Source organism: Larus michahellis, chromosome 2, assembly GCF_964199755.1.
Source record: "Larus michahellis chromosome 2, bLarMic1.1, whole genome shotgun sequence".
Classification (NCBI taxonomy): domain Eukaryota; kingdom Metazoa; phylum Chordata; class Aves; order Charadriiformes; family Laridae; genus Larus; species Larus michahellis.
Window position 1 is genome coordinate 142,231,221 of NC_133897.1, and position 26,059 is coordinate 142,257,279.

Genomic DNA, 26,059 nt, shown 5'->3' on the forward strand with positions numbered 1-26,059 from the left:
CAGATCGAAGGCTGCTCTCCTGGGCTTGGCAGGGGGATGCCTGCTCCGCTGGGCACTTCCCGCTCCTATTAGCATAGCCCAGCCTATATCCTACACACACCCAGTAATACCTCATTTTGCCACTGGACTGAGGCCAAAAGCACGAGCATTACAGGGAATATAAAGCAGGAGGTTACTGGGAAGGATCACAAACTAACGTGGGACTCGACCAAATTTTTGCAAAGAGCAGAAAATCTGATCTTTGCTATAAGTCGTTCTTGCATTTCACGTAGCTGTTTATATGACTGAAGTGTTTAATAAGAGTTTTTATTGAGTGTAGTTAGAGAGCAGCTGCAGAAATCTTAAGTGCTTCTGTTAATTTTTTTTTCTCTGTAGTTTTGAAACTGCAAAAATCTCAGAAGAAAACTGGAGATTGACACAGATCAGGGTGATTCCTCAACTGTTCACTCTTCTGGAAGAACTGCTTTTGCGGGGTGGGAATGATGACAGGGGCAAAAAGAAAAAGAAGTGTAGTCTGGAGGAAGATCCAGGCTATTCGCTTTGAAGATATCAAACTCTGGTGCATGAGAAGGCTGCCCATCTTGAGATGGATGCCTGCCTACAATTGGAAGGAAAACTTGATTCCTGATACGGTTTCTGGGGTGATGCTAGCCATCCAGCAGGTGACTCAAGGTACAGTTAACACATTTCAGATTCATATTTTGAAATCTGGTCATGCTGAATTGGTCTCGTCTTCTTTTCCTTTTTTTTTTTTTTACTTTAATTTTCTTTCTTTTTAATATTATCTTAAAGCTTCAGTTAAAACAAAAGATGTGCTTATATATCTACTGTTGATTTAATCTGAATAAAAGTATAAGGAAAAACATTATAGTCTTAACTCTTATGTGTGTATAATGGATGTGCAAATGTGGATAGAATTGCCTTGTGTTATTGAAGCTAATTTCTGTGAGCTGAAACTTTACTACATATCCAGTCCCTTTGACAATTTTTTGAAGACTTAGTATAGAAAATCAGAGAGCAATAACTCTGTATTCATACAGTGTATGGTTATATACAATGTTTTATCAGTTAAATGACCAGTTGTCCATATTTCAAAAGGTAAGAAAAGTATGTCTATATGATAATTGCATTGTATGACACAGTGTTCTGGAGTAAACATTGGCATTAAACTGTTACCTGTGAAAGCCTGGGGCACAGCAGGAAAACTTAACAACTTTCTGTGCCTAAAGGGTGCGTCTGTCAGGTATATTCATTACCCACGGAGAGGATCTGCCTGCATCTGCGGCTTGCGTACTTCAGCTCCTGTGTTGATTTAACGCAGTATTACATTACCTACCACGTCTCTTTTCAAGCAGCAATACAAAGTAGGGGTGGAGCTAGGCTCCATTTGGCAGCTTAAAAAAAAGAAAAAAAAAAAAAGGAAAAACTCACCAACCCCAAAGCCTGCACAATGACAAAACCTAAAATCCCAGTAATTTGGGTTTGTAAAGTGATTGCTACTGGGAAATAAATGATTTTGTTGGGTTTTGGTGTGTCTTTGATAACATCACCTTCTTTTGGCAATATTTTGTATTTGTCTCAAGCAAATCACAGCTGCTTACCTGTCTCAGATGGACTTTAACTCCTTCCCTTGTGTGAACTATATATATTATTTCTTAACAATTTCCTACATTAGCTGTACTTAAGTACCATTCATGTTGTTAAATTATAAACATTCATTTAATTCAGTTATGCTGGAGCTGGAACCAACCAGTTTGTGTGAGTATTTGTGCTTTTAAAGTAATTAGGAACATCTGCATTGGCATGATTTAACTTTAGGAACCTTCATACCGTAACACTGTAAAGTATCTAATTTCACTGGTATGTGCATATACAACAATCATAATTAAAATGCTGCTAATAACAGTATGTTGAAATTCATCAAAAATATTAAGTTAAACAGCAGTGCTGCACTGCTGGTAGTTTTAGCCAGGATTTTCTTGTTTGAGTCTTGTACCAAGAAGTAATTTAACGTAACAGATAAATTGAAGAAGATCCAGTGAAGACAGAAAATATTTATTTTGTTTTTCTAGATTATCTTTATGTGATCTAGAAATCATTTTATGCTTTATTTTATGCTATTTAAAAACAAATGCACTGCAACCCTTCTCTCCTGCTGACCTGTTTTTCCTTTCTCTTTCCTCACTACTTCTCAAGATTTCAGAATGATTTTAGGGGATGGAAAAGGAGGAGAGTTAGATACCAAAGCATTTTATCATGTTTGTGGTGCTTTAACTCGAACAAACCATATTTTTTTTAGACCCTGCTTGCATTAGCTCTTTTCCTAGTGTTGTAAGCCTTCCAGTTACCTGGACTATCCTTTAATGCTTTCGCAGAGAGTCATGCAAGAAAATTAAATGTCCCATTTGTTATATAGCATGAAGGGAGGAGACCCCAAATTTTTCTGTCTTTTGTGTTTCCTTCCACCCACAAAATAAACCAAGAAGTTTTGTAATAAAATGAAAGGTAGAAATTCTAACAATGGTAGGAAAAAGTTGGTAACCAGTGATAATTGACAGGCAGAGCACAGTGTAATTTGGTGTTCTAGCAACATGTTTAAGTAAATTCAAGTATATGTAAATAAGCTTGAGTTATGGAAGTTATGGAAAAATCTGCAGTTGTATTCATATGCAACAATTTTCTGAGTGATGAAAGCTGCACACTCCAGGGTACAGAGCAGTCCAATAGCTTAAGAATAATTAAGAAAGACCTTCCGAGCTGCGTTTTTCACAATTTCCTACTGTGACATTTCTTACTCATCTGGCATTGGCCATGTTCAGATATTCAGGTTGGCAGCTGGTCTCATCTGGTGGAATGTGTCTGTTTTCCAATATCTAATCTAAATTTTAGATGGCATAGCTGGATTCCCTTTGTAAAGGAAGGAAGGAAAGAGGGAAGTCACTATCCTTAGTGTGTCGTAGTGAATGCAACAAAGATAATGCTCATAACTGCTCCTTACAGAATTTTCAGAAATTGTTTCTGAAGAATTCCTATCCAATAGCAGATTTTGGTGTCTGCCTTATAAGGGAGAAAAACAAAAGAGAAAATTAATAGGAATCCCAGCGATTGATGTATGCGGATAATATTTGCTCCCAAAAAGTCTTTTATAAAGATATAGGATGGTTCGGAACACCTTTTATTTTGGACAAAGTTTTAAAGAGCTACTACTGTTAATCGTCTGATTTTCAGGGTCAAAATTATTAATTTCTAAATGTGACTTGAGCCTTCAAATTCTTGTAAGGTGCCTTCAAGTCAACTACTTGAAAATTGAAACACTTGAGCTCATATGTAAGTTAAGGTTTAAATATCTTCCATCATGACACACGTAAACTAGAAACTTGTCTTGTGGTGACAGTCTAGGAATGGTGTACAAGAAAGTCGTGCTACCTGAGTATTTAATTGTCTTTACTTCCATGAGCGGTGTGGAAGAAATGGATCTTTAGAAGGTAAGGTGTTGCCTTGCCCAACACTGAGCTAAGCTAAAACCGTATGTCTCTGTGCCTAAAGGCATTATCCTTATTCTCTCACAATGTTGTCCAATAAGGAATATAATAATTATCAAAGAATCCATAAGAAATTATGTAATAATTTCTCCAGAGTGAATCTTCTGGCGCTGCTTTTCAAATGCTTTCGAAACTTATTTAAAACATGCCCAAGTCATATTTGACCATTCAGAGGGAATCTAATGATCGACAGCATTCAGTGCAACTAATAGACTCAGTACTGGAGTTGGGGAGAGGAGACTGAGGGGTGCAGGGAGGTGGGAAGGTAAGGCATGGGATTATCCTGTTGTGCTGCTCGCTATTTGTGATGAAAGAGTCATTGCTGAAACCAAGCAGTCATTCTCCCAGTGTTCCTGTAGTTCTTTCATTGTCTGCTAAATATACCAAGTTAATCCTAATTCGTGAGTCTGAAAATTCACTGCTGAATTCTTCTGTCCTATTTATCTAATGAAACAACACTTGCATGGTCTCTGTGTATGTCCTCTAATTTTAGAGTCTTTTAGCTAATTCCACAGAAGATGGACAAAGAAGTGTCAAAGATAATTATGTTTCTACAAATTGCATGAAAATGGCCAGTGGAAACAGATCCTACAAGCTCTAAAAAGGGATAATAGAAACTCATACCTTCTTAGGCATTAGCTAACCTGTGGAGTGGGGGGAAGTGCCCTTTCAAATGCACCAATTGCTGGAAAGATTCAGTTGTAGCTTGCACTGTCTCAGACTACAAAGTCAGTCCACTGTGAGTCAAAACCAGTAAAAGAAACTAGGCTTCATTAGCTCCAGCACGGAAAACTATCATTTAATAATACTGAGCTCAACACCTTATTTTTCAGACATAGAATCCTTATTTGTACTCTGATATCTAAGGTTGAAAAATAACCTTTGAATCTAAAATGAATTTTGTCATCCAGTCTTGAAGTCTGTTATATACTTTTACAGACAGCTAAAAAAATTGAGTTTTCATGTTTTGGTGTTTGTCTAACACCTGATTTGTCTGTGTTTCTCAAAAATCTGTTTTTTATATAGACTAGAGCAAGATATCTCTAAAGTAACAAACAAATCCTTAACTTGGTTCTTGGACTAGCACTTCATTCCTCTCTTCCCTTTCCCTTTAAAATTAATTAATACCCCATCGACAGTCATCATATCAAGATTTTTATTTCTGTTTCATTTTGTGTTCCTCACCCATACACACAAATTCAATTGCTAGATCCATATAGGTGTCTCATAAGTGCCTAATCTGTTTTTGCTCTACAAATTGAAATAGTGTTAATAACGCAAAGGTTCTGCAGTGTAGGTATCTAGTTGTGGGGAAGTTGCTTTTGCATTCCTTACTAGTGAACGGAGATCTGGTTGATAAGATTTAGTGAAATTTATGGTGTTCAATCTGCTTGTGGGAGGTGGTGAGTGACTGCATTTGTATCACTTTCTTTTTTTCTTTTTCTTTTGTTCACTTATTAAACTGTCTTTATCTTGACCCATGTTTTCTCGCTTTTGCTTTTCTGATCCTCTCCCCCACCCTTTGAGGGGGGAGAGCGCGAGTGGCTGGGTGGGTACTTTGCTGCTGGCCGCAATCAGCCCACCACTGTCATCTGACTAAATCTAATCATCTACTTCGTTAAGTGTGACTGGTAAGATTTCCATTGAGTGTAACAGTGGACTGTCTCAGTGTGCAGACACTGATGATATAGACATCCAAATTAAGGTGAGATGTTTCTCAACCATTATATCTGTGGCATTCTGGGTAACAAACAGTTTGTGTTCAACATGGTTAAAGGCAGGTCTTACTGTTTTCTTTCCTGTAACTTGTCTGTTGACCTGTCACAATAATACCAGAAATCTTTTTGTGGCTTTTTCATGTGACCTGGACACTACCTACTTGCCTGAGAAGCATACATTGATCATAGAATCATTTAGGTTGGATAGAACCTTTAAGATCATCGAGCCAAACTGTTAACCTAGCACTGCCAAGTCCATCATTAAAACACGTCCCTCAGCATCACATCTACATGTCCCCTTCCAGGGATAGCGATTCAACCGCTTCCCTGGGCAGCCTGTTCCAGAGCTTGACAACAGTTTAGGTGAAGAAATTTTTCCTAATATCCAATCTAAACCTCCCCTGACACAACTTGAGGGCATTTCCTCTTGTCCTATCATTTGTTACTTGGGAGAAAAGACTGAACCCCACCTCTCTACAACCTCTTTTCAGGTAGTTGTAGAGAGCGATAAGGTCTCCCTTCAATCTCCTTTTCTCCAGGCTGAACAACCCCAGGTCCCTCAGCTGCTCCTTATAAGACTTGTTCTCCAGATCCTTCACCAGCTCCACGCTGTGTCTCAATTTTTCTCAGTTTCCTTGCATGGTAGTATTAAGACGTGTTATGATGCAGTCTTTCCGTGTAGTTAAGTCTCATAAAGCTGTCATCGTGTTTTTTCTGTAGCCTTCTGAACATGTGCTATAACCCCTTCATATCTCTTCAGAATGCAGATGCTTAGCTCATTTTCACAGTTTGTGGTAACTTTTTATTGCACCAAGCAAATTATTCATCTTTACTTTCAAGGCCTTTCAGAAGTGATCTTTCCTGGCATCATTTATTCATTACCAAGATGTTGATCCACCTCCGATTAATCCATTTTGCTTGCCTTCTTCATCCAATCTTGTCTTTTCAAGCAAATAGCTTTGTGCCTTCTTGCGGGATTCAAGTTATGCAATGTGTGTTGGTTGGTACATCACATCTGAATATTTGCCTTTGGGTTGTTATTTAGAATGTGTTTATTTGTGGTTTGGGTTTTTTGTTTGTGTGTTTTGGTGTTTTTTTATGGGCAGAACTATGCGTACTGTTCACAAAGACTGGCATCTAGAAGCCATGTAGATAAAGATGCAACCCATCTGTAAGCTTCTCTGACTGTCATGGACTGCAAAAAAAGTAAGTCTGAGTTTGTCTGAAAAAGTTTGTACAAATATAGGCTCTGTTGTGCAACTGAATTCATCACGAGAACTTCATCCCCAAAGCTAGTCTGCTTAAAAATATATGTTAGTGTGCATAATTTATTTATGTAGATCATTTCTCTGTATAGTTAAGGAACACAAATGTATCTGAAGTATTTTGGTTAGGACAGTATATAATATAAAAATTTAGTGCTCTGCTTAACACCTGAAGTTGTCTTACTCTTTCTGGATGTAAATTCCTAATGTAGGTACCTAACTTCAGAAAATGTCAACCCTTCCCGCCAAGCTTCTTCCAAGATCTGGCTCGAGGTTTTCATAATTATAATCTTCATTTGCAAGCCATTAATGACCAGAGAAACTCATAATTAGACAAATAGATGACTTAATTTAAATTGTTTTGTCATTCACTGGGTGATCACAATACTTGCAGCCTGCTTTTTTCATTATATCATCTTGGAGCTCTTTACACTGTCCATAAATAAAAAAGTGTATGAGGAGGGAAATTAGAAACACAAAAGTGTTTTTGCTTGAAACATAGAAATGACTCATGCAATACTATATTGATGGTTTATGGTGCAAAGAATAGAGGTTCCAATTGTTTGCTCCAACATCACAACTGAGTTAGACCCTTCCAAAAAAACCCAAAACCACAAATGTTTTTTCAAACTTAGGAGAAAAGAAGACAAATCAAAGCCATGGTACTTTCTGCTTAAGCATTTGGTCTAAACTGAAGCTTCAGCACAAAATTAGTACTTTGTCTCAGTTTTCCTGAAGGATGATGACTTTGCCCATGTGGGAAATGGTCAAGCGCATGGATATTTAACTAGGGGCAAACACAGAAAATGAAACACATTCAGATCAAGGGTTGAGATGGGTAATCATCATCTCATAATTCTGAAAGAATAGATAAGTGACATCACAGGTCCAGCAACCGCTACCTTTGATGATTCTGTCAAATTTGAAATGATATTCCATGATTGGATCACAGTGGGTATAGTGTTGTATCCAAGTTACAAACCTGCATTGCAGATGAGGGTCTGGACCAGATGCAAGCAATAGAGGTGTATTTCCCATTAATGATAATAAAATAGTACCTGCATATATAGCAATAAAGTGTTTGATTCTGCTACCCAAATCTGAAGCAGGGCTCTAGCACAGCTAGTGGGCTTTGCTTCAGATTTATATATGCATTCTAAAGACAGCTCTGCTGATGATCTCAGTTAGGCATAGTTTTAATAATCTAGTGGAAAATAATTAGCCTATTTTTTAGACAAAAAAAGGTTGTTAGGTGGGTTAGGAGCTGCAAAGAAGCTGTAATGCTGACTGTTGGTCCATTATCTGAAGTATAGTGTATAACTTTGCTTGCCTCTATTCATGGAAGGTGATTCCAAACTTCAGTAGGAGAAGAAAAGGCTAGGAGAAGGTTCAGAAAAATGAAAATTATGTTAGGGAGAAGACTGAAATGGCTTGGACAGGTTAACTAAAACGTGAGAAGGTGTTTCGTCATCAGGAAAGGCATTTAAAGTAAAAGACAGTTGCAGCACACGAACAGATGTGTGTAAAGTAGCATGAATATGTTTAGACTTAGAATTAGAAGTAGTTCTAAAAATATTCCATTAAAATATTGGGATAAGAAGACATATCTCCTTATCACATAATGCTATTCATAGGTGTACTAAATTACATGTTTACCTGTCATAAGAGGGAACAGAGCACAGGGCATGAGGGGCTTCCTTCACAGGTTTATGTTTCCTTTCAATATCTGCTGCTGCTCAAAAAACTGGGAATGTTTGAACTGAGGTGTATCTATAAAAGAGTTTAATAGTTTTCAAACTAAAATACTGTCACTGTATTTCTGGATTCAATCTTTATATTGCTAAGTTCCTGGTATTCTTCTGGATTCATAAACATTATGCTATTAGTTTTGAAATAAACATCTGTCCATGTGCTATATGGCATATACTCAAAAGTTGCCCATGTGAAAGCATGTAGGTATAAGACTTGGATTTTCAGTTTTATCAGATTTGGGACTATGGCAGTGTTTGTAATTTTTTTTTTTAATATATATTTTTTGTAGTCAGCTTGCACATGGATATACTTCATATAGAATTTATATGTAGTGTTATATATTTGCTGCCTTTCCTATGACCTATCATGAACAAGAAATACTTTGGCTCAAATGGGTTTTGGTGGGCTGTTTTTGGGGGCGGTGGAGGGCCCTTGAGACATATTTCCTCTAAAAGTGAAATATGTAGATGGCATCTGATGAAATCAGTATTGTTGTTCCTGCCAACTTCTTTTTTCATTCTGCAAGCCCAATAATAACTCACTGAGGATTGGTGTGTTTTGTATGTTTTAATTAAAGCTAATTTAATCTTGGGCTGAATTTATTGCTGAACAACTAATTCCTTAACACTGGCTGGAGACCTTGCCATTAAAAAAATGAACTATACTGCCTTCATGCATTCCAGAACTGGTGCCCAGTGTTTTGGAAGGCACGATGCCAAAAACTTATATATATATTATTTTTTTTTAGCTTTTCATGGAGGAAACCCAGCTGTGTCTTCTCAAGGGTGATGGTTGCCGGGGTTTTTTTCAGGCTCTGACCATAAATGTAGACATAAATATACTCTGAGCAGACTAACTGGAGCTAATAATTTTATTAAAGGGTAGATCTGTCTTGTAAATATACATCTGGCATACAAATATCATGTGTAGATGAAATTGAATAAGCACATTTGGAAACACAGCCAGAAAAACCTCCTAGAGAATGTGCATTGGAGAATCTATGTAGTTCATAAATGATTTGTGGAAGAAAGTGTCCAGCTGAACTCTGTTATAGTTCTCCCATACAAAGAATAATGATGTAAGCTGATCATGAAATGTAACATGTTAGTAAGTAAATGCAGGGCAATGTTTCTTATTTATAAAACTCTCCAGCAGAAGAGAAACGCAGTGATGCTGCTGTGCATGCAATATTTCATTTCTAATATCCATTAAAATTCTTCCAAGTTACACATGCGCTAATACAGACCTATCTGACAGACTACTAGAAATGTGAATTCAGCTTCTGAACGACCTCTGAATCCTTTGGAGCCTAATGTCCGGGTACGCTCGCCTCAGTAGGATGCGGTGAGCTGCGCGGATGTCCCATCCCTGCGCCTGGGGAGGGGCTGAGCACCATGGACAGAGACTGGCAAACCCGGGAAGCGCTGGTTCCCTGAAGGAAGGAGGAGAAGTGACTTCACCAGTGATCTTCCAGGTCGGAGAGATCAGGAAAACTCTTAGTGCTGAGATCCTCGGCCACCGATTTGACAAAATGGATGCCCTTTTCACGGATTCCAAAAAGTCCGGTTCATCTTGATTAAGGCCTGTCATCAGCCACCGTTGGTCTTTGTTTCTCCGCAGCGTTGATACTTTTCAAAAGACTACCTTATAGTTACCTGCCTGCCAGACAGCTCTTATGGGTTTCATTCTCTGTTTATTCTTACAGAGATGCAGAGGAATTTCCTCATACTCCACTTTCAAAATGCCTTGTTTTTGGAGATGGCCAAATTCTTCAGCTATTATGGTTGAGCAGTGTACAATAGGTCATAGAATTCTCTATATAATAGTTTATAAAATCTCTGTGGTGTTCAGATATTGTGTTAAATTCATCTTAAAGAGGTCTAAACATTTAATCTCTGATTGTCTGTCAAGAGTCATAGCTTTTTCCAGGAGCTTCATTAAAATGAAATACTATATAATCTTTTTCTGTCTGTTTTTAGGTGTATCCAAGCTTATTTATGTACAGTAGGGTCAAGATATCTTGAACAGAGACTTCATAAATGGGTCATGCAGTCCACTTGTTTCTTCTACCATAATACTTGCATATCATTTATTTTGAACATCAAGATACAAGCGTTAGTATCTGGAGATCTGCAATGTGGCAGAGTATAACAGTGCTTTCTCAAACATACCTTTGATGTGGTTGTCAGATTGTACACTGGGAGAGCTGAATTTCAGATACTGTGAAATACTGTGAATTCAGGTACTACGACTAATACAGCTGAGTTGCTTAATTCTCACCAGACTGAAGGAGACAGTTGCATGGGAAGGAACTGCATTGAAAAAACCTTCAAAAAAGAGAGGATGGTTGCTATCTCAACATTGTGTGGTCTCTGAAAGATTCATGGTACATTTTTCAGAATCTGTCCTTCCATCTTTCTTTTACATTCTTTATTTGCCTCAGGCTTTGAATGACAGAAGAACTAAAGAATGACTTTAAGCTTTTTGTACTTTGTCTTTAAGTAAGTCGGACAGAAGGTATAATCCGCATGTGTAGCCCCAGCAAATGGTATCATTAGGAAACAGAGATCTTGCAAGCATGAGGTGTATGTGTGCACCATTGAGAGAACGGATAATGAGCTTTCCAGTTTTTGGAGGTAAATGACATTATTTCCAACGGATAATTTTGTATTAATAGTTTTTAACAGGCCAGTGTCAAAGAATCTTCCAGAACTGTAGGTTTGTATAGGAAAATCATTATGAAATATAATATTAAAAATGTTTGCTGTGTTTGCTTGGTTTTTTTTTCTTCATTAAAAGTTAGCTATGCTGGAGTTAGAAATTAAAGCCTGCAGTATGAACCCTTGGGTGTCTGTTTTGTTGATTCTCCAGGAGGGATTGATAGAAGACTCGCTAAATTTAAGTTACTTCTACATTTTAGGGGTTCTATGAGAAATATCTTTCTTAGTACATAATTCAGCTTTGTGAACAAAGGGAGAAATTATTTTTTTCTGAAGCATCAGAGAGTGACCACAACTGCAGATAGGATTTTGAGTGGGATAAGATATGTTAGTGTCATTTTGGGTTCCCTAAATTTGGGTCAGACCATCTTAATATAGTCACATTTAAGAATAAAAGGTTACAATAACAAAAACTTATTTGAATATATACACTACCAGAAAAACTTTTACATTTATAGCTTTTCACAGTAGTTAATGATGCATATTTTGAAACTCCTCAATTTAATTATAGACTTACTACTTTTCCTGCTTCTTCATTTAAATTTCTGCTTTGAGTATCATATTTCCAAAAGACATAGTACAGCTTTCCTCAGAACATATTTATATATCACGAGTGTATTTCCAGATGCAGAAAATTGTTAACTAGTTGACCATACTCTGATGATTCATAGCTCTTTCTATGCAAAATATTTTTAATTGCTGTAGTTTTGGCACTGGTCTAATTAGCAGAAACTATCAACTTAACAGAGACCTTTCTCCTGTGGTAGGACATGGCCTTGTTTCTAGTTGTACCAAGCTTGTATTTTTGTAGTTATCTGCATTTGACATTTACCAGCAGTGGTGAAACATCTCCTGTGTTTCAGCGCAGCATGCCAGAGGATTGTTATGTGTCTCGTGCTAGTCAGAGAGCACGGTTTTCAATGAAGCTGTGTCGCACAATGTTATCTTATGATAAGGAGGCGGTTAAAACAAAGAACCACCATATTAATGTACTGTATCCGAACTTACTGTTCATTCTTTGTTTGCATTTCTTTCCATGGAATTTATATTCTTATTTGAAAACCTTAATGTCACTGCCATGGAGGCTTCTCCATATTACCAGTGAAGATTATGTGGGATCCTTATTTTATGATCTATTTCTTTTGAGTATTATTACTGTTTGGAATGAAAAAATTAAAATAATGTTTCCTGTCTTTTGACTTGACTTGAGCATATGGAATGCATTGTAGTGCAGTTTAATATGAAAATTAATGAAGTGAGCTGAAATATACTACTGATTATATCTTTAAAAGTATTTGAACCTTCAGAACATTATATGCCTAATCAGAAAGCCTGAAGTCTTTACTAATTCTGTTTTATAATGCCTCTCTGTTCTTGCACACGATTGACATGCTTCAGTAATGGGAGCAAAAAGGTAACAAACAGAGCCAGGACTAGAGTCAAAGGCCAGTAATTTTAGCCCTGTTCTGACTGCCATGACCTCACTATGAAAAAACACGAGACGCTACTTCTAAAAACTTGATACAAAAAGACTGAAAAGGCAGAAAGGAGGATCCAGAAAACTATAGGCCTGTCAGTCTGACCTCGGTAGCAGGGAAGGTCATGGAGCAGATCATGTTGAGTGCCATTACAAGTCATAGAATGGACAAGCAGGGGATCAGGCCTAGTCAGCATGGGTTTATGAAAGGCAGGTCCTGCCTGATGAACCTGATCTCCTTCTATGACAAGATGACCCGATAATTGGATGAGGGAAAGGCTGTGGACATTGTCTACCTAGACTTTCGAAAAGCATTTGACACTGTCCCCCATAGAATTCTCATGGAAAAACTGGCAGCTCATGGCCTGGATGAGCATGCAATCTGCTGGATCAAGCACTGGCTGGATGGGCGGTCCCAAAGAGTGGTGGTCAATGGAGTTAAATCCAGCTGGGGCCGGTCACAAGTGGTGTCCCTCAGGGCTCGGTGTTGGGACCATTTATGTTTAACATCTTTATTGATGACCTTGATAAGGCCATAGAGTGTATCATCAGCAAGTTTGCAGATGACACCAAGTTAAGCGGGAGTGTTGATCTACATGAGAATAGGGAGGCTCTACAGAGAGACTTGGATAGATTGGATTGATGGGCCAGTGCTAACGGTATAAGCTTCAACAAGGCCAAGGGCCGGGTCCTGCACTTGGGCCACAACAACCCCATGCATCGCTCCAGGCTTGGGGAAGTGTGGCTGGAGAGCTGCCTGGCAGAAAAGGACCTGGGGGTTCTAATTGACAAGCGGCTGAACATGAGCCAGCAGTGTGCCCAGGTGGCCAAGAGGGCCAATGGCATCCTGGCTTGTATTAGAGTGTGACCAGCAGAAGGAGGGAGGTGATTGTCCCCCTGTACTCAGCACTAGTGAGGCAACACCTTGAGTATTGTGTCCAGTTCTGGGCACCTGAATAAGAGAGAGATATTGAGGTGCTGGAGCGAGTGCAGAGGAGGGCAACGAAGCTGGTGAAGGGCCTGGAGAATAAATCTTATGAGGAGCAACTGAAGGAGCTGGGACTGTTTAGTTTGAGGAAGAGGAGGCTGAGGGGAGACCTCATCACTGTCTACAACTACTTGAAAGGCCATTGTAGAGAGGTTGGTGCTGGTCTCTTCTCACAGGTAATTAGCGATAGAACAAGAGGGAATGGGTTCAAGCTGCAGCAGAGTAGGTTTGGGCTGGACATTAGGAAAAAATTCTTCACAGAAAGAGTGGTCAGACACTGGAATAGGCTGCCCAGGGAGGTGGTGGAGTCACCATCCCTGGATGTGTTTAAGACTCGTTTAGATGTGGTGTTAAGGGATATGGTGTAAGGGAGACCTTTGTAGAGTGGAGATGATGGTTGGACTCGATGATCCCAAGGGTCTTTTCCAACCTAAATGATTCTATGATTCTATGACTATGAAAGGCTACATGTGAAAGGGAAAAACAGGGGCCAGATTTATGTTTAGGTTATCTGCCTGTAAACAAGAGATATTTCTCAGCAGCAAGTCTGTGAGTAAAGTAGCCCCTTTTCCACAGTTTTACAGGCCAGATTTCTGTCAGCCAGTTCTCCTGGCCGTAAGGGTTCATTCAGGTTGTGCCTCTCTGTACCCCTCAGCCCTGTTCAGAGAGCTGAACTGAGATGTTGACACAGTTTCTGTGTGCGTGACCTGGGGCTGGGTTGAGCTCCTTGTGCTCTACCCACAACATGTACAGTTTATGCTGGATCAAACACAGTCCGGCCATAATTGTCAAGTGTTTCAGATTCAGAAAGTCTTAGGAAACACAAAACCAAAGTAAACACATGTAGAGGGGCAAGAATCAGCCAGATGGTGACTGAATATTTTGCGGTAGCTGAACCCTTGTTTTCCATGTAAATGTTGAGAGGAAAGAACAATGTATACTGTTCTTAATCCTGGATTAATTGGAAATATTGAATAGTAAAAGAGCTAGTAGTCCCTCTTCTGGAAATATTTTAGCTTAGCCTGCGGTGTATTACTGTACCCTTCAGTTTTGTTTTGTACAGCTTCTGAGCTGACCTCCTCTTGAACTGAGTGATTAAGTTACTTGGGGTGAAAACCTATTCAAAGTGAACGGTGCAAATTGTATAAGGAAAACTTCAAGATCCAAAATTAACACAATTCAAGCACAAACTTGAGAATAATATGAACACAATCTGTTTTCTGCAAAATGGGCTTGATATTTTAAGAAATACCTTTCAAAATTGTTAACCTTCCCAGCAAAGTGGCAGTTTTTGTACTTCCCTTGTAATAACTGATGGAGTCCAAACATTTGAAAAAAACACGTGAGGAGGAGAGCATGTAAAGGAACTCGCCGAGGTGAGTTTTCTATGCATTGTGTAGCTGTTCTGCAGTGTGTGAATAGGAATTTTTGGAAATAAGAACATTTTCAAATGAAAATATTTGTAATTTTCTGGTTTAGTGTTAGAGAATTCCTTTCATTTCATGAATGAGTCTCTTAAATATAGAGAATTTTGCAGATCTTCTTAACCAGGATTTATAGACCTCTTCCAATAGTGCTTGTAAAGAAAATACCTGACTCAGCATTCAGTACTGAATCTTGTGTATTTCCTTTATGCTTGGCCACACAGAGGTAATTTCATTTCAATTATATTGTTATAATTAATCTGTGGCTGAAGTTATACTGACTTTGCTGGTTCTTTTACTTTCTGGAGAGTAAAATAAATCATCCTTGCAACATGCTTTTTTGCAAGACTGGAATATCTGTGTGAGTAGTAGTCTACTCATGAGTCATGATTTATTTACAAAGTTATTGTTTCTTTTTTGGTTTTGTTCATAAAATGGTTACAATGGAAGAGCTTTCTAGTGTTGAACAAGCCTCAAAAACCTCTATCTCCTTTTCTCTACTTTTTTTCCCCGTGCTTACTTTTGCCTGGATAGGGTCATGCAGTTCTCTCCTGTGCTGTTTTTATTCTCCTCAGGCACATCCTTCTGTGTTGCTCTTGGGTCAGTGTCTTCTTTTATATTTATTGATCATGTGAACATGGATGTTTCAAAGAGCTTCCTGGTTCACGATAATGGTGCGCTAAGAGAACAAAGCAGAAGCAATGATCAGTAGATACGCTAATTAAAAGGCAAAAGAGCAATGAAGTCCATTTCTGCCTAAAAGAAGGCATCAGAATTTTTGAATAGATGTATTTTAAAATTTCCCCTCCCCCCTCCTCTCCTCCCCTCCTTCCTCTTCTCCTCTCCTCCCTTCCTCTGTCTCTGTTAAAAGACGATTTCTTGGCGTATTCCAAGACTTTCTAAGAAAAAGACAGATGCTGTCCTCTACAGCTAATCAATGAAGGTAACTAGTAGGTCTGTGAAGTTAAATCCTAACCGATTTAGTTTATTCTCCATCTCAACACAGAAGTAAAATACTTTCCGTTTCTGGCCCAACAGCTTTATGTAACAACAAAAAAAGTTAATACCTAAGGGATTAAAAAACCCCAGGCACCTAAAGACAATGAACTCCAGAATTATTTTTTTTTTGTTTAAGAAATTAGAAGAAAGCAGACTGAAGGGGCCCCATTCAAACCAAAATTATAGGTTTTGAACTGTTTGTAAGAAATAACCATCTGTGCCTGGAGCCCTGGCAGTCTCAAACCCATCTTTGTCAGGGTGAGGGTGAAACAATCGTGCATCCTCCTGTGAGGACTGGCTATTAAAAAAATGTTTGGAACCACTGACGGTGACAACCTGGAAACATGGTAGCTGATGCCATAGATTGTATCTGTGACCCATTTATTTCTGCTGGTGACCAAGACTCAGAAGAAAGTGTGAGGATTTTCATGAGACAATAGATGAAAACCCTTCCACAGTTCTTCCTGATACTCAATGTACACTAGTTGGCTTGTGCTCTAGGTTTTTGTAAATGAAGGTGGCTTTTTTCTTGCTCTTAATAAAATTGTAGACTTTTCCTCATAAAAAAAATTGAATGCAGAACAGTTTTATCTTCATATAGTGAAGTAATTCCATTTAACTTTCCATAGGGCTGGCCTTTGCGGTCCTGTCTTCAGTCCATCCGGTTTTTGGTTTATATGGCTCTTTCTTTCCTGTCATTATTTATGCCACATTTGGAATGGGACATCATGTTGCAACAGGTAAGTGTCTATTTGCTAAAAACATTTTCAGAAATAAGGAATTGGAAGCCAAAACTTTTCTTTTTTGTTATAAGATCAATGGAAGGAGAATTATCTAAGACTAAACAGAAATAAGATGTTTTTGTGCTTCTTTTTACAACTATTTTTTGTGAGTTTAAGTACTTTAAAGAGCCTCATTAAGAATATACTAGAGTTTCTCCTGCCATTATAATTTAATACTGCATTGACACTTCCTTTGTAATTGTAGTTTACTAAAGGCTTTTTTATTTTAATTCTACTTTAGAAATCTGCTTCAGGCTAAAATTTTAACAAAGGGTTCAGCCAACAAGATACATGCAAACAGGAATGAAAAAGGCTCGACTGCTGCTTAAACTGTAGAAAACATACATTAGTTCCCACCTGTCTAAAACACAAAAACCCCTGCATTTCTCAGAAAAAAAAGGCTTTCTGTGCCTACTACCTGATATAGTATTAAAGCTAGAGATTCGCTCAATGGGTTCAGTACAACTCCCGTCCACTTGCAGAGTAATTAGGTAGGCAGTAAAAGCTGCGTCCTGGGTGCTATGTTAGTAGTTATGAGTTACTTGTCTACCCTCAGCAAAGCCAACAGCAGCTGCAAGAGTTGAATGACTTTGACCTCCTAATGGTTTGACGAATGCTCTGACTCCAAAGAACCCAAGTTATAAACCAAAGTTGGAAATAATACCCATGAGATTGAACCACAAATTATTTGTTGTGCAGAAGCGGGCACTCAGTGGCCTCTCAAGTTTGCAGGAAGGATGAGACAGGCCCGGTAGTAAAGCGTGATAGGACCGGGTGAAGGGAAGCAGCCTTTGTGGTCATCAGAAGATTTAAGCAGGGAGGAGGTGTGTTTTCCTTGTGGAGGAGAAAAACTCCTGAAAGGAAGAAAGGTGGTTCTGGGTAATCGCACAAAAAATTAACTCTGCAAAATCTGATTGCTCAAGTGTATGCACTGACAAATGTTTTAGTAAGAAGTTAGCCACTATTTTGATCACCTTTTTTGTTCAAAAACATTCAAGGAAATTACTAAAAATTGCTGAACAGCTATAACTTTTCTTACAACAAAAGGAAGGCTGAAAGATTGTTTTTCGTAAAGGCACAGAAACTATTGGAGCCTTTTGATGCTTGTGGATGCTGTTACTGACTTGATGCTGTAATGAGTGATGGAATGTACTCAGCTCATGTAAGAAAGAGAATCATTCCAAAAAAAGCGAAAATTTAGAAACTGGAAAATAATTTTGACACTTGAGTAGAGATATATTAGTATACTTTTTTTTGAACTTTTTTTTTCTTAAACATATTAAAACATATTCAATTAAAAATTAATAATGTCTCAGTGCATTGTCAGCAGCTTATTGGTGTAAGATTATTAGGAAGACAAGAATCCATTGCATATGTAGGAAAATAAATAAAGAAATATTTGGCTGACATAAATTCTAGTAATGAAAACAAATGATAAAATGGGTAAGTACAAGCAGCTAAGTCTGATGTTTTGTCCTTGGGAGAGAATATTATTCAGAGAACAATTTGCTGAGAGTCCCATAACTCCACAGCCACAGATTCCTGCACATTCTCTGGTGTGCAAACCTGTTGCTTTCACAGGTGTCTATTAGAGAATTTGATCTTAGGAAAAAAAAGAAACAAAACAGTTCTCTTGCTGTCCTGAAGATTTTTTTAAATAAATGTGTGTGACATATGTTGTTGATCCTCTCAGTAGAAATGCACTGTCTCATGCACTTATTCCACCAGCCTCAGTTAAGGAATTATGGTGCGCAGGCTGAACTGGAGCTATACCACCTGCCTCAGATCCTCAAATGCTCTGAAATTCCTCATGTACATTGGTGACAAATCTCTTCACTTACCAGCATTAGAGAAGAGAAGAGAAGAGAAGAGAAGAGAAGAGAAGAGAAGAGAAGAGAAGAGAAGAGAAGAGAAGAGAAGAGAAGAGAAGAGAAGAGAAGAGAAGAGAAGAGAAGAGAGAAGGGAAAGAATATTTTGGTTGAAAGGGACCTACAACAATCATCTAGTGCCTGACCTAGATGGGATGACCAAAAGTTAAAGCATATTGTTAAGGGCATTGTCTAAATGTCTCTTAAATGCTTGAAAGGCTTGGGGCATCAACCATCTCTCCAGGTAGCCTTTTCCACTGTTAAACCACCCTCTTGGTAAACAAATGCTTCCTAATGTCTAAATTAAACCTCTCCTGGCGCAGCTTTGAATCACTGCCACACATGCTGTCACTGGAACCCAGGGAGGAGAGATCAGCGTCTCCCTCTCCACTTCCTCTCCTCAGGAAGCTGTAGAGAGGTTGCCCCTCAGCCTCCTTTTCTCCAAACTAGACAAACCCAAAGTCCTTAGCTGCTCCTCATAGGACATTCCTTCCAGCCCTTTCACCAGGTCTGTTTCCCCCCTTTGGAAGCATTCAAGGACCTTCACATCCTTCTTAAATTTTGGACCCAGAACTTTAGGCCCAGGTAGAATGTGTATCATCATTCAAAAAAGAAAATGTGATCAAAAAACTCCTTCACGGCTCAATGGGAAAATTAAGGTGACTGTCACAGGGAAGAGTTTGGCACTTGAAAAATAGAAAGCTTGACCAAATGAGGTGAGCAGGAAAGCCATGAAATGTGGTAGGTCAAAAATATACAGGACATTTAGAAGGCTAAAAGGAGGAATGTGAAGGGTGCCATATGATCAAACTGATAGTTAAAAGTTCTTTAAATACATCAAAATAGGACACTGGGAAGGAAACTGGTGGACACCTTTCTGACAAGGGTATAACAAGGCCATAGGACTGTCAATTTACCAGTGCAGTTGCAATGTCAGGAGAGCTCTGTAGGAAATCCTGGGAACTGCAGACCCATCTTTCACCCTTATTATAGTCTATAAGGAAAAATAAGAATACCGGTAAGATATATAAAATCAAAGTCTGTCGGAGAGGAGTTAATGTGACTCCTGTAAAGGAAAATCTTACCTCACTGATCTCCTAGAGTATTGTATGAGTGTTACTAAGCCCATGGAAAAAGGAAATACTTTGAATATCAGATAACATAATGGTCAAACAGCTACTGATAAGGTTCAACACCAAAGGTTACTAAAGAAACTAAGTTGCCCTTGTGACAGAAGAAAAGTCTTTTTGTTAATTGTTAGCCAGTTGAAGGATAACAAGCAAAACTTGTTAGGACTTAGTGATCATTTTTCATGGTGGAGGTGTCCCTGGTGGGTTCCCAAGGTATTCATGCTGGGAAGTTTACTCTGTGAAGGCCAAGGTGAAGGCAGAACAGTATTCACTACATAGATACAAGGAGAGCTCACTGAAACTGGTGAGAGGTCACTTTAAAAGACCTTCCAAGTATAGATTAAAGAAAATACTACGGCAGATGGTGAACTTCTGGAACCTGCTCCCAGAGGACATTGTGGAGGCAGAAAATGCAAGCAGGTTGAAACAGAGATTCAACAAATTCATGAATGCTAGTCCACAAACAAAATCTAAAAGGACTGCATAGGAAATACTCACTAACATCCCTAATACATCAGCTATGGATGCTGGGGAAGCAGCCTGCAGAAAGTGGCCAGGCTTGTGTGCTTTTCCTGGGTAACACTTCTAATTGCCACAGCTGGATGCAGAGTACTGGGCACGATGGACCATTCGTCTGACATAGTGGGGCATTTCTTACGCTCTTAGAGCTCTGTATGATGTTTGTGCTTTTTAATATTGAATTATCATCCTTCTTTATCTATGTGTCACTAAACTTTCTTTACCCCTCTCAGCAAATAAATGTTTCACTCATATTCTACCTCCATTTATTAGAGTGCAGATTTTTTGTTGAGTTTTTGAATGTACACATCTTCTAACTATATTGGGCTAGGTACTATGTATACAGTGTGAATTAATTGCCCTAGAAATTTGAACAGTGAACATTTGGCATCCTCAGACAAAAAGCTGTTTCATCATACCCAGGGTGAGTCAAAAGCATTTGTGATATTTGAAATCATTGTGAATTGTGTTTGAACCTCTTTTGTTAATGTGTCTAAACGAATATGCTCACAAAAAATTTGACATTTAATTCGTATCTACAAATAGTATTTTACATTAAGAAATGTGTGTTACATAAAAAGGTTACCTTAAAAATTGTTCTTAGCATGACAGGCATGCACAAAATGGCACTTTCTCTCATAACGGCCAAGTTTTGAAAAAGAGACTGTGAGTGACGAGTACAGACAGATACAGAATTATTGGTGACTAATGTGTGTCTCTTTTTATAGGAACTTTTGCTTTAACTTCCTTAATATCTGCCAACGCAGTTGAGCGTCTTGTTCCTTCAGTCAGCACTAATTTCACTACAAACAATAATTCAGGACCCTTGGGCCTATCGGAGTTCGAAATGCAGCGGATTGGAGTTGCAGCAGCAGTTTCATTTCTAGGAGGAATCATTCAGGTCGGTGGCGAACGCGTATTCTCTGTGGTAACTGATGCATAGCATTTGTGACAGCTGTGACATTTGTAATACTTTTTTTTTTTTTCACTTATCTGAGAAAACCTGACCATGGGTCTGGTCTGATGCCCATGAATGATGCAATTAATGTGTTTTAAGAATTTGCTGCTCCTTTGTCAAGATGTAGTAATTGTCTGTATACGTGCTCCTAGGGTGTTGCAATACGAAGTAAAACCACATTCAGTCAGCTCTAATATAATATTCAGTTGCTGTTGGTGCTCCCTTTCCTTCTGCAGAAACAAAACATGAATCAGCTCCTGGTAAGCATTTACATATTCCTGAGGTTTGCTATTGCTCTTGGCTTGAAGAGAAATACTGTACAATATCCAATAATTAAAAACAGTAGGGAAAACATCTTTAAATTCTCTTCAGAGTTCACACACCCATCGTTAAAATGAAATAAATTAGTAAAACAGATGTCTTCAAATGATTCTCCAAAGCTTACTCAAATGATCAGAGGTCTTTTAAATTTTTTCTCTTTTGCTATTCTGACCACAAGACCTGAATTCCTTTATCCATTGCCAATTTCTTAGGTCTTCAAAGAAGGCTTCCCTCCTTTCTTGTAAATATGAAAATGGTAGAAATGTTCCAATGCTGGACTGCAACACCTCCTGGGTACCTGGCCTCCTGAAAGAAACTTGGACCCCTGCACTTAGTGCTTTGGATGCTTCTGCCATGCAGGGGATGAGCAAAGGAGCCTAGAATGGGATCTCCAGTGCCCCGCACGCTTAGCAGGAACTGGGGCATAGGCTTATGTTAGTCAGTAGGAAATATGAAGAAGCATGGTCATCTCTGTTGCATTTTTTTCATTCTTTTATTGGTTACAGAATTATGACTTCGGGCAGCAGCATGAGGGAAACCCTACAGACAGCACACGGAGTAGGCCTGATGATGACTGTGCCTGGCTGCTGCACGTGCTCTCCCATTGCACCGGTGTGTGCAACACAACACTGCACCGTGTGCGGGGTGCTTGTACCAGCAGAATCCTTTGAGCATGCACAGAGCTCTTCACGTGGAAGTGCTCTGCTCACAGACGGACAATTTCATACGTCATCCCCAGAAACGCTTGTGTGTTAAAAGCCAAAACCTCTCAAGCGGGAAGTTGGTGCCTGCATTTGACCTAACTTCAAAAGCCGATGCAGAAATTTTTTGCTTTGCTGCTGCAGAATCCCATTAAATGTGTAAATCCTCCAGACCTCTTACTCTGTCTTTCTGAAAAGTTCTACCTTTCCACGTGCCTTCAACCACAGCACCTGACTTATCTCAGCCTATGTCCTGTTTGATCCTGGTTGGGATGAGAAGAACTAGAAAATCCTCTGCCTACACCTTCAAAGCAGGTCTGATTGATAGGGAACCATGCCACGTGCATGGGCTCCTCTCCCAGGTCAGTAATGTCACTTGCATTAGAGTCACACTAATACAGCTGGTGGTTGTACTGTTGCCACTAGTGTTTCATGTGAGTTTTGTGGCTAAAGACCAGAAGAAAATACTCATTTCCCATACCCTAGAGGAATGCCTTGAAGCTACTGATTCACGATAGTCAAGTGAAAGTCTGGATCAAGGCTGTGATTAAACTTTGCCATCATCCAAGGTGCTGTTAAGCATGGGAATCTACATTTCTCATCACGATCCCAGTCTCCTGGCTAACAGTTGCTGCAATTCCCAGATAAGGTGACAGGCCACATCTTGCTGGCCATGGAGAACTAAGCCAGTGACTAGCTTCTACCTATCAGACTAAACTAAAAATGAATAGTCTAAACTAGATGAGGTACTCCGGGACGAGAAGGACGTATGTGATGTATTTTTGGGCAATAATTTTTGGTTGAAGACATTCTGAAATACAAAGTAGAATTGTCAGCGTAGTTGGGATGGTACTTCTCTGGGAAGGGAGCAGACCTGCGTTACGGTGTCTGCCCATAAAACTGTTTCTTTATTCTGAAAAAAAAATCAAAATGCAGTTCTCTAATCTAGTTACACAAAAACGACTGATGTTATGACTATTCCATACCTTGGGCAGCTTCCACAGGAGGGATGAAATGTCCTTCTCCAAACAGCTGGAAAAACAGCTTGGAAAGTAGGTAAAGACCTGAACTTCCTTGGCCAGAAAAACAATTTGATAGTATTTCTTCCAGTAGTCTGGCTAAGTACACTAATTAGAAAATAATGTTAAAGAAAAAAAAAGGAAAAAGCTTATAAAATAGTGAGTCATAGAGGGAAGGCAAAGGGAAGAGGTGTGGTTTTGAGCCGAACTGCTGTTGGCTGCTTTGTGTTTTGTGAAGACGGTAAGTGCGCATTTGTGTGCGAGGCAAGCTCTGAGCAGCCTCTGTAAGTCTCAGTGCCGTCAAGACATGAAATAAAGTGGAACTGGTTTCTGACCATCAGGAGCTTAAAAGATTTGAAATTTGGGGCTTAGCTGCCTAAACCTCTTCAAGTCATTAATTTCAGATTCCTGAGCATTCATAAAAGAAAGAAGATACTCAGTTGGCCTAAGAGGCATCCTGATGAAGATAACATAGTATTAAAACAGAAAATAACTAAACATAAAATAAAAACTGTAATTACCAAAAGCATTTAATATAATGCATTCACAGAGGCTATTTAATTTTTAAAAGCAGAATGGAAAGTATAATGCAGATTATTTTTTTTTATGTTTATGTAACTGCTACTCTATAAAGATAAACAGGGCATGGAAAGCTAATCAAGTTAATGGAATTATGTCCTGATAATAAATACCTCAGAGGTATTGATGGGGAGAAGAAATGACAGAAAATAACAGATGCTTATGGAATGACTTTGTAATTAGAATTGGGTGATGCCTTTACAGCATGCAAAGATCCTCAAAAAATCACTTTGGGGTAAGATATTTTTTTCCTATTAGTACATTATATATGCAAGAATGCTTGCATAAATATAAGTGTTTATAAAAATCCCCAACATACTAAACTGAAATTCAACATTAAATTTGCTGAATAAATAGAGGAAAGCTGCTTGCAGTTCAAAGAGAGAAAAAAATAATTTTTATCCTAGAAAAAGGTTGTATTCTCTTAAGAACCACAGTACTACAAACTTCAGTTGTGCTACTCCTCTAGAAATGAGAAATGGCTGGTTATTACACTCCAGTCTTCTACACTTTTGCTGCTAAGCTTTTCAGCTACTGTATTTTAAAACCTTACATATAATTACTTGCTAATTTACAGCATTGGAAAGAAAAAAATGTTTCTGGTTTTCTGGGGAACAAATTTACAGGGTCTATTATCGGTTTGCTTAATAATAAAAGAGTACATTTGAATATGCAGTGTGTTTGAGTAAGGCTAATATTCTTGTCCAAAGCTTTGTTTCCCTGTGGGGAAAACTATCCTGCACTATTCTATGTTATACGTAGTTATTCATGAAGTACAAACATGAGTCTTCATTATGTGATAATCAGGAAAATAGTTCATTTTTCTTTCACAGCAGAAATAGCTTCTTGCAGGCTCATATTCTATATCTTGAAAAGGACAGCTAGGCCGGATGGGAGTCCTGGTTCCCACAATTATGGTACAGCATGCTATGTGTTAGTCCAGAAACACCACAGAAAGACATCTTTTTCAGGTCTTGGAGTGAGAAAAGCTCACTCCACACAGCATCAGAAGCTACCAAATAATCTCAAGCCACCCGCAATGAACTTAAGAGCTGTAGTTCGAAAGACCAAAGCCTCCTAATTATAATGTCTATTGAAAAGGGCCGAAAAGAGTTTTAAATCAGTGACTCAGTCAAGATGGACTGTGCGTGTCTGACTGTTGGTCTCCAGACGGTCCATAGGCTTCACTTTTGCAACCTCTGATTTTGAGATACCCAATACAGGGTACAAAATGAGAGGCTCACAGACTGTATTGTTTCCTTCCAAGAGATATTCCCCATTGCTGACCTTATCTTCTTAGCCCATGCAGCAAATGATCAGAAAGAATACCACCACTTTTTTTTTTTTTTGATTTAATGGTGAAAAAAAGCTGCATCTTACAGAACATGGAGATTTGAGGGTTTAAAGTTCATTCTCCAAAACTGAATTCATGCAGCAGGTAACATGATATCAGCCTTTCAATTACTGTGGACAGAAAGTTTGTGATTAGTGATTTCCAAAGTTCCCATTATGTGATAAAATTTTTTACTGGCCTCACAGTTAGATTGACTACACAGTGAGAGTGGAATTTTAACAATAACAAACTGAGCACGTTGTCATGGGAAGAAAGTATTGAAAGTGGACAAGAACCAAAAGGTCTTGAAGTAATGAACACAAGGGCTTTGCTTTTTCCAATTACTCATTTCTCTTCTCCTGGATAAATCTTGGAATTCTCTTCTTCTATTTGTCAGGGTAAAATTATGGAGCAGTAAAGACAGCTGAAATAAAAGGTTGGCTTTGTATTATCTTTCTTCTGTTCAAAACTTTAGTTTTAATTTAATTTTTTTCCTGTATTTTTTTTTAGAAATACCGCCTTCCACCACTTCTGTCTAATCACTTGCTTTTATAATTTGTTTCCATGATCTTTTCTCCTTTACTGTGCATTAACCCAAGGCTGATTCACCTCATTCACCTCTCATTCCTCCTGTGTTTTTTTTTCCCCTTTCTATGACGGATTCTGATTTCATTCACATGAATTTGATCAACACTGTATACCTGGTAAAAGCAAAATTCATCTGAAGAATATTACTTCTTGATGAGCCTTTTAACATAGTGTGATGTACTGAAAAAGTTGCATAAAGAAACTGTAGCCATGCACCTTTAAAACCATTTTTGTTACTGTGATTGTTCTCTCCCTGAAATATTGCTTCAAACCCTAGGAAATGAATTTTCAAAAATGAAAAATTCTGGAGGCAATCCTAAAATATGTGAATTTTTTTTTCCTTCTACAGTTTAAGACAAGCCCAGTATTGGTACAA

The 26,059-nt window shown here is 38.5% G+C and overlaps 1 protein-coding gene across 1 annotated transcript in view; it reads left to right on the forward strand.

Moving 5' to 3' along the window:
• The first annotated feature begins 323 nt into the window (after positions 1–323).
• Positions 324–26,059, forward strand: part of SLC26A7 (solute carrier family 26 member 7) — a 71,396-nt gene continuing 45,660 nt past the window's right edge. Inside the window, exons 1-3 of the mRNA XM_074573643.1 lie at positions 324–672; positions 16,515–16,625; positions 20,913–21,085. Coding sequence (XP_074429744.1) covers positions 480–672; positions 16,515–16,625; positions 20,913–21,085 — 477 coding nt within the window. The 5' untranslated portion in view covers positions 324–479. The remainder of the gene's footprint in view (positions 673–16,514; positions 16,626–20,912; positions 21,086–26,059) is intronic.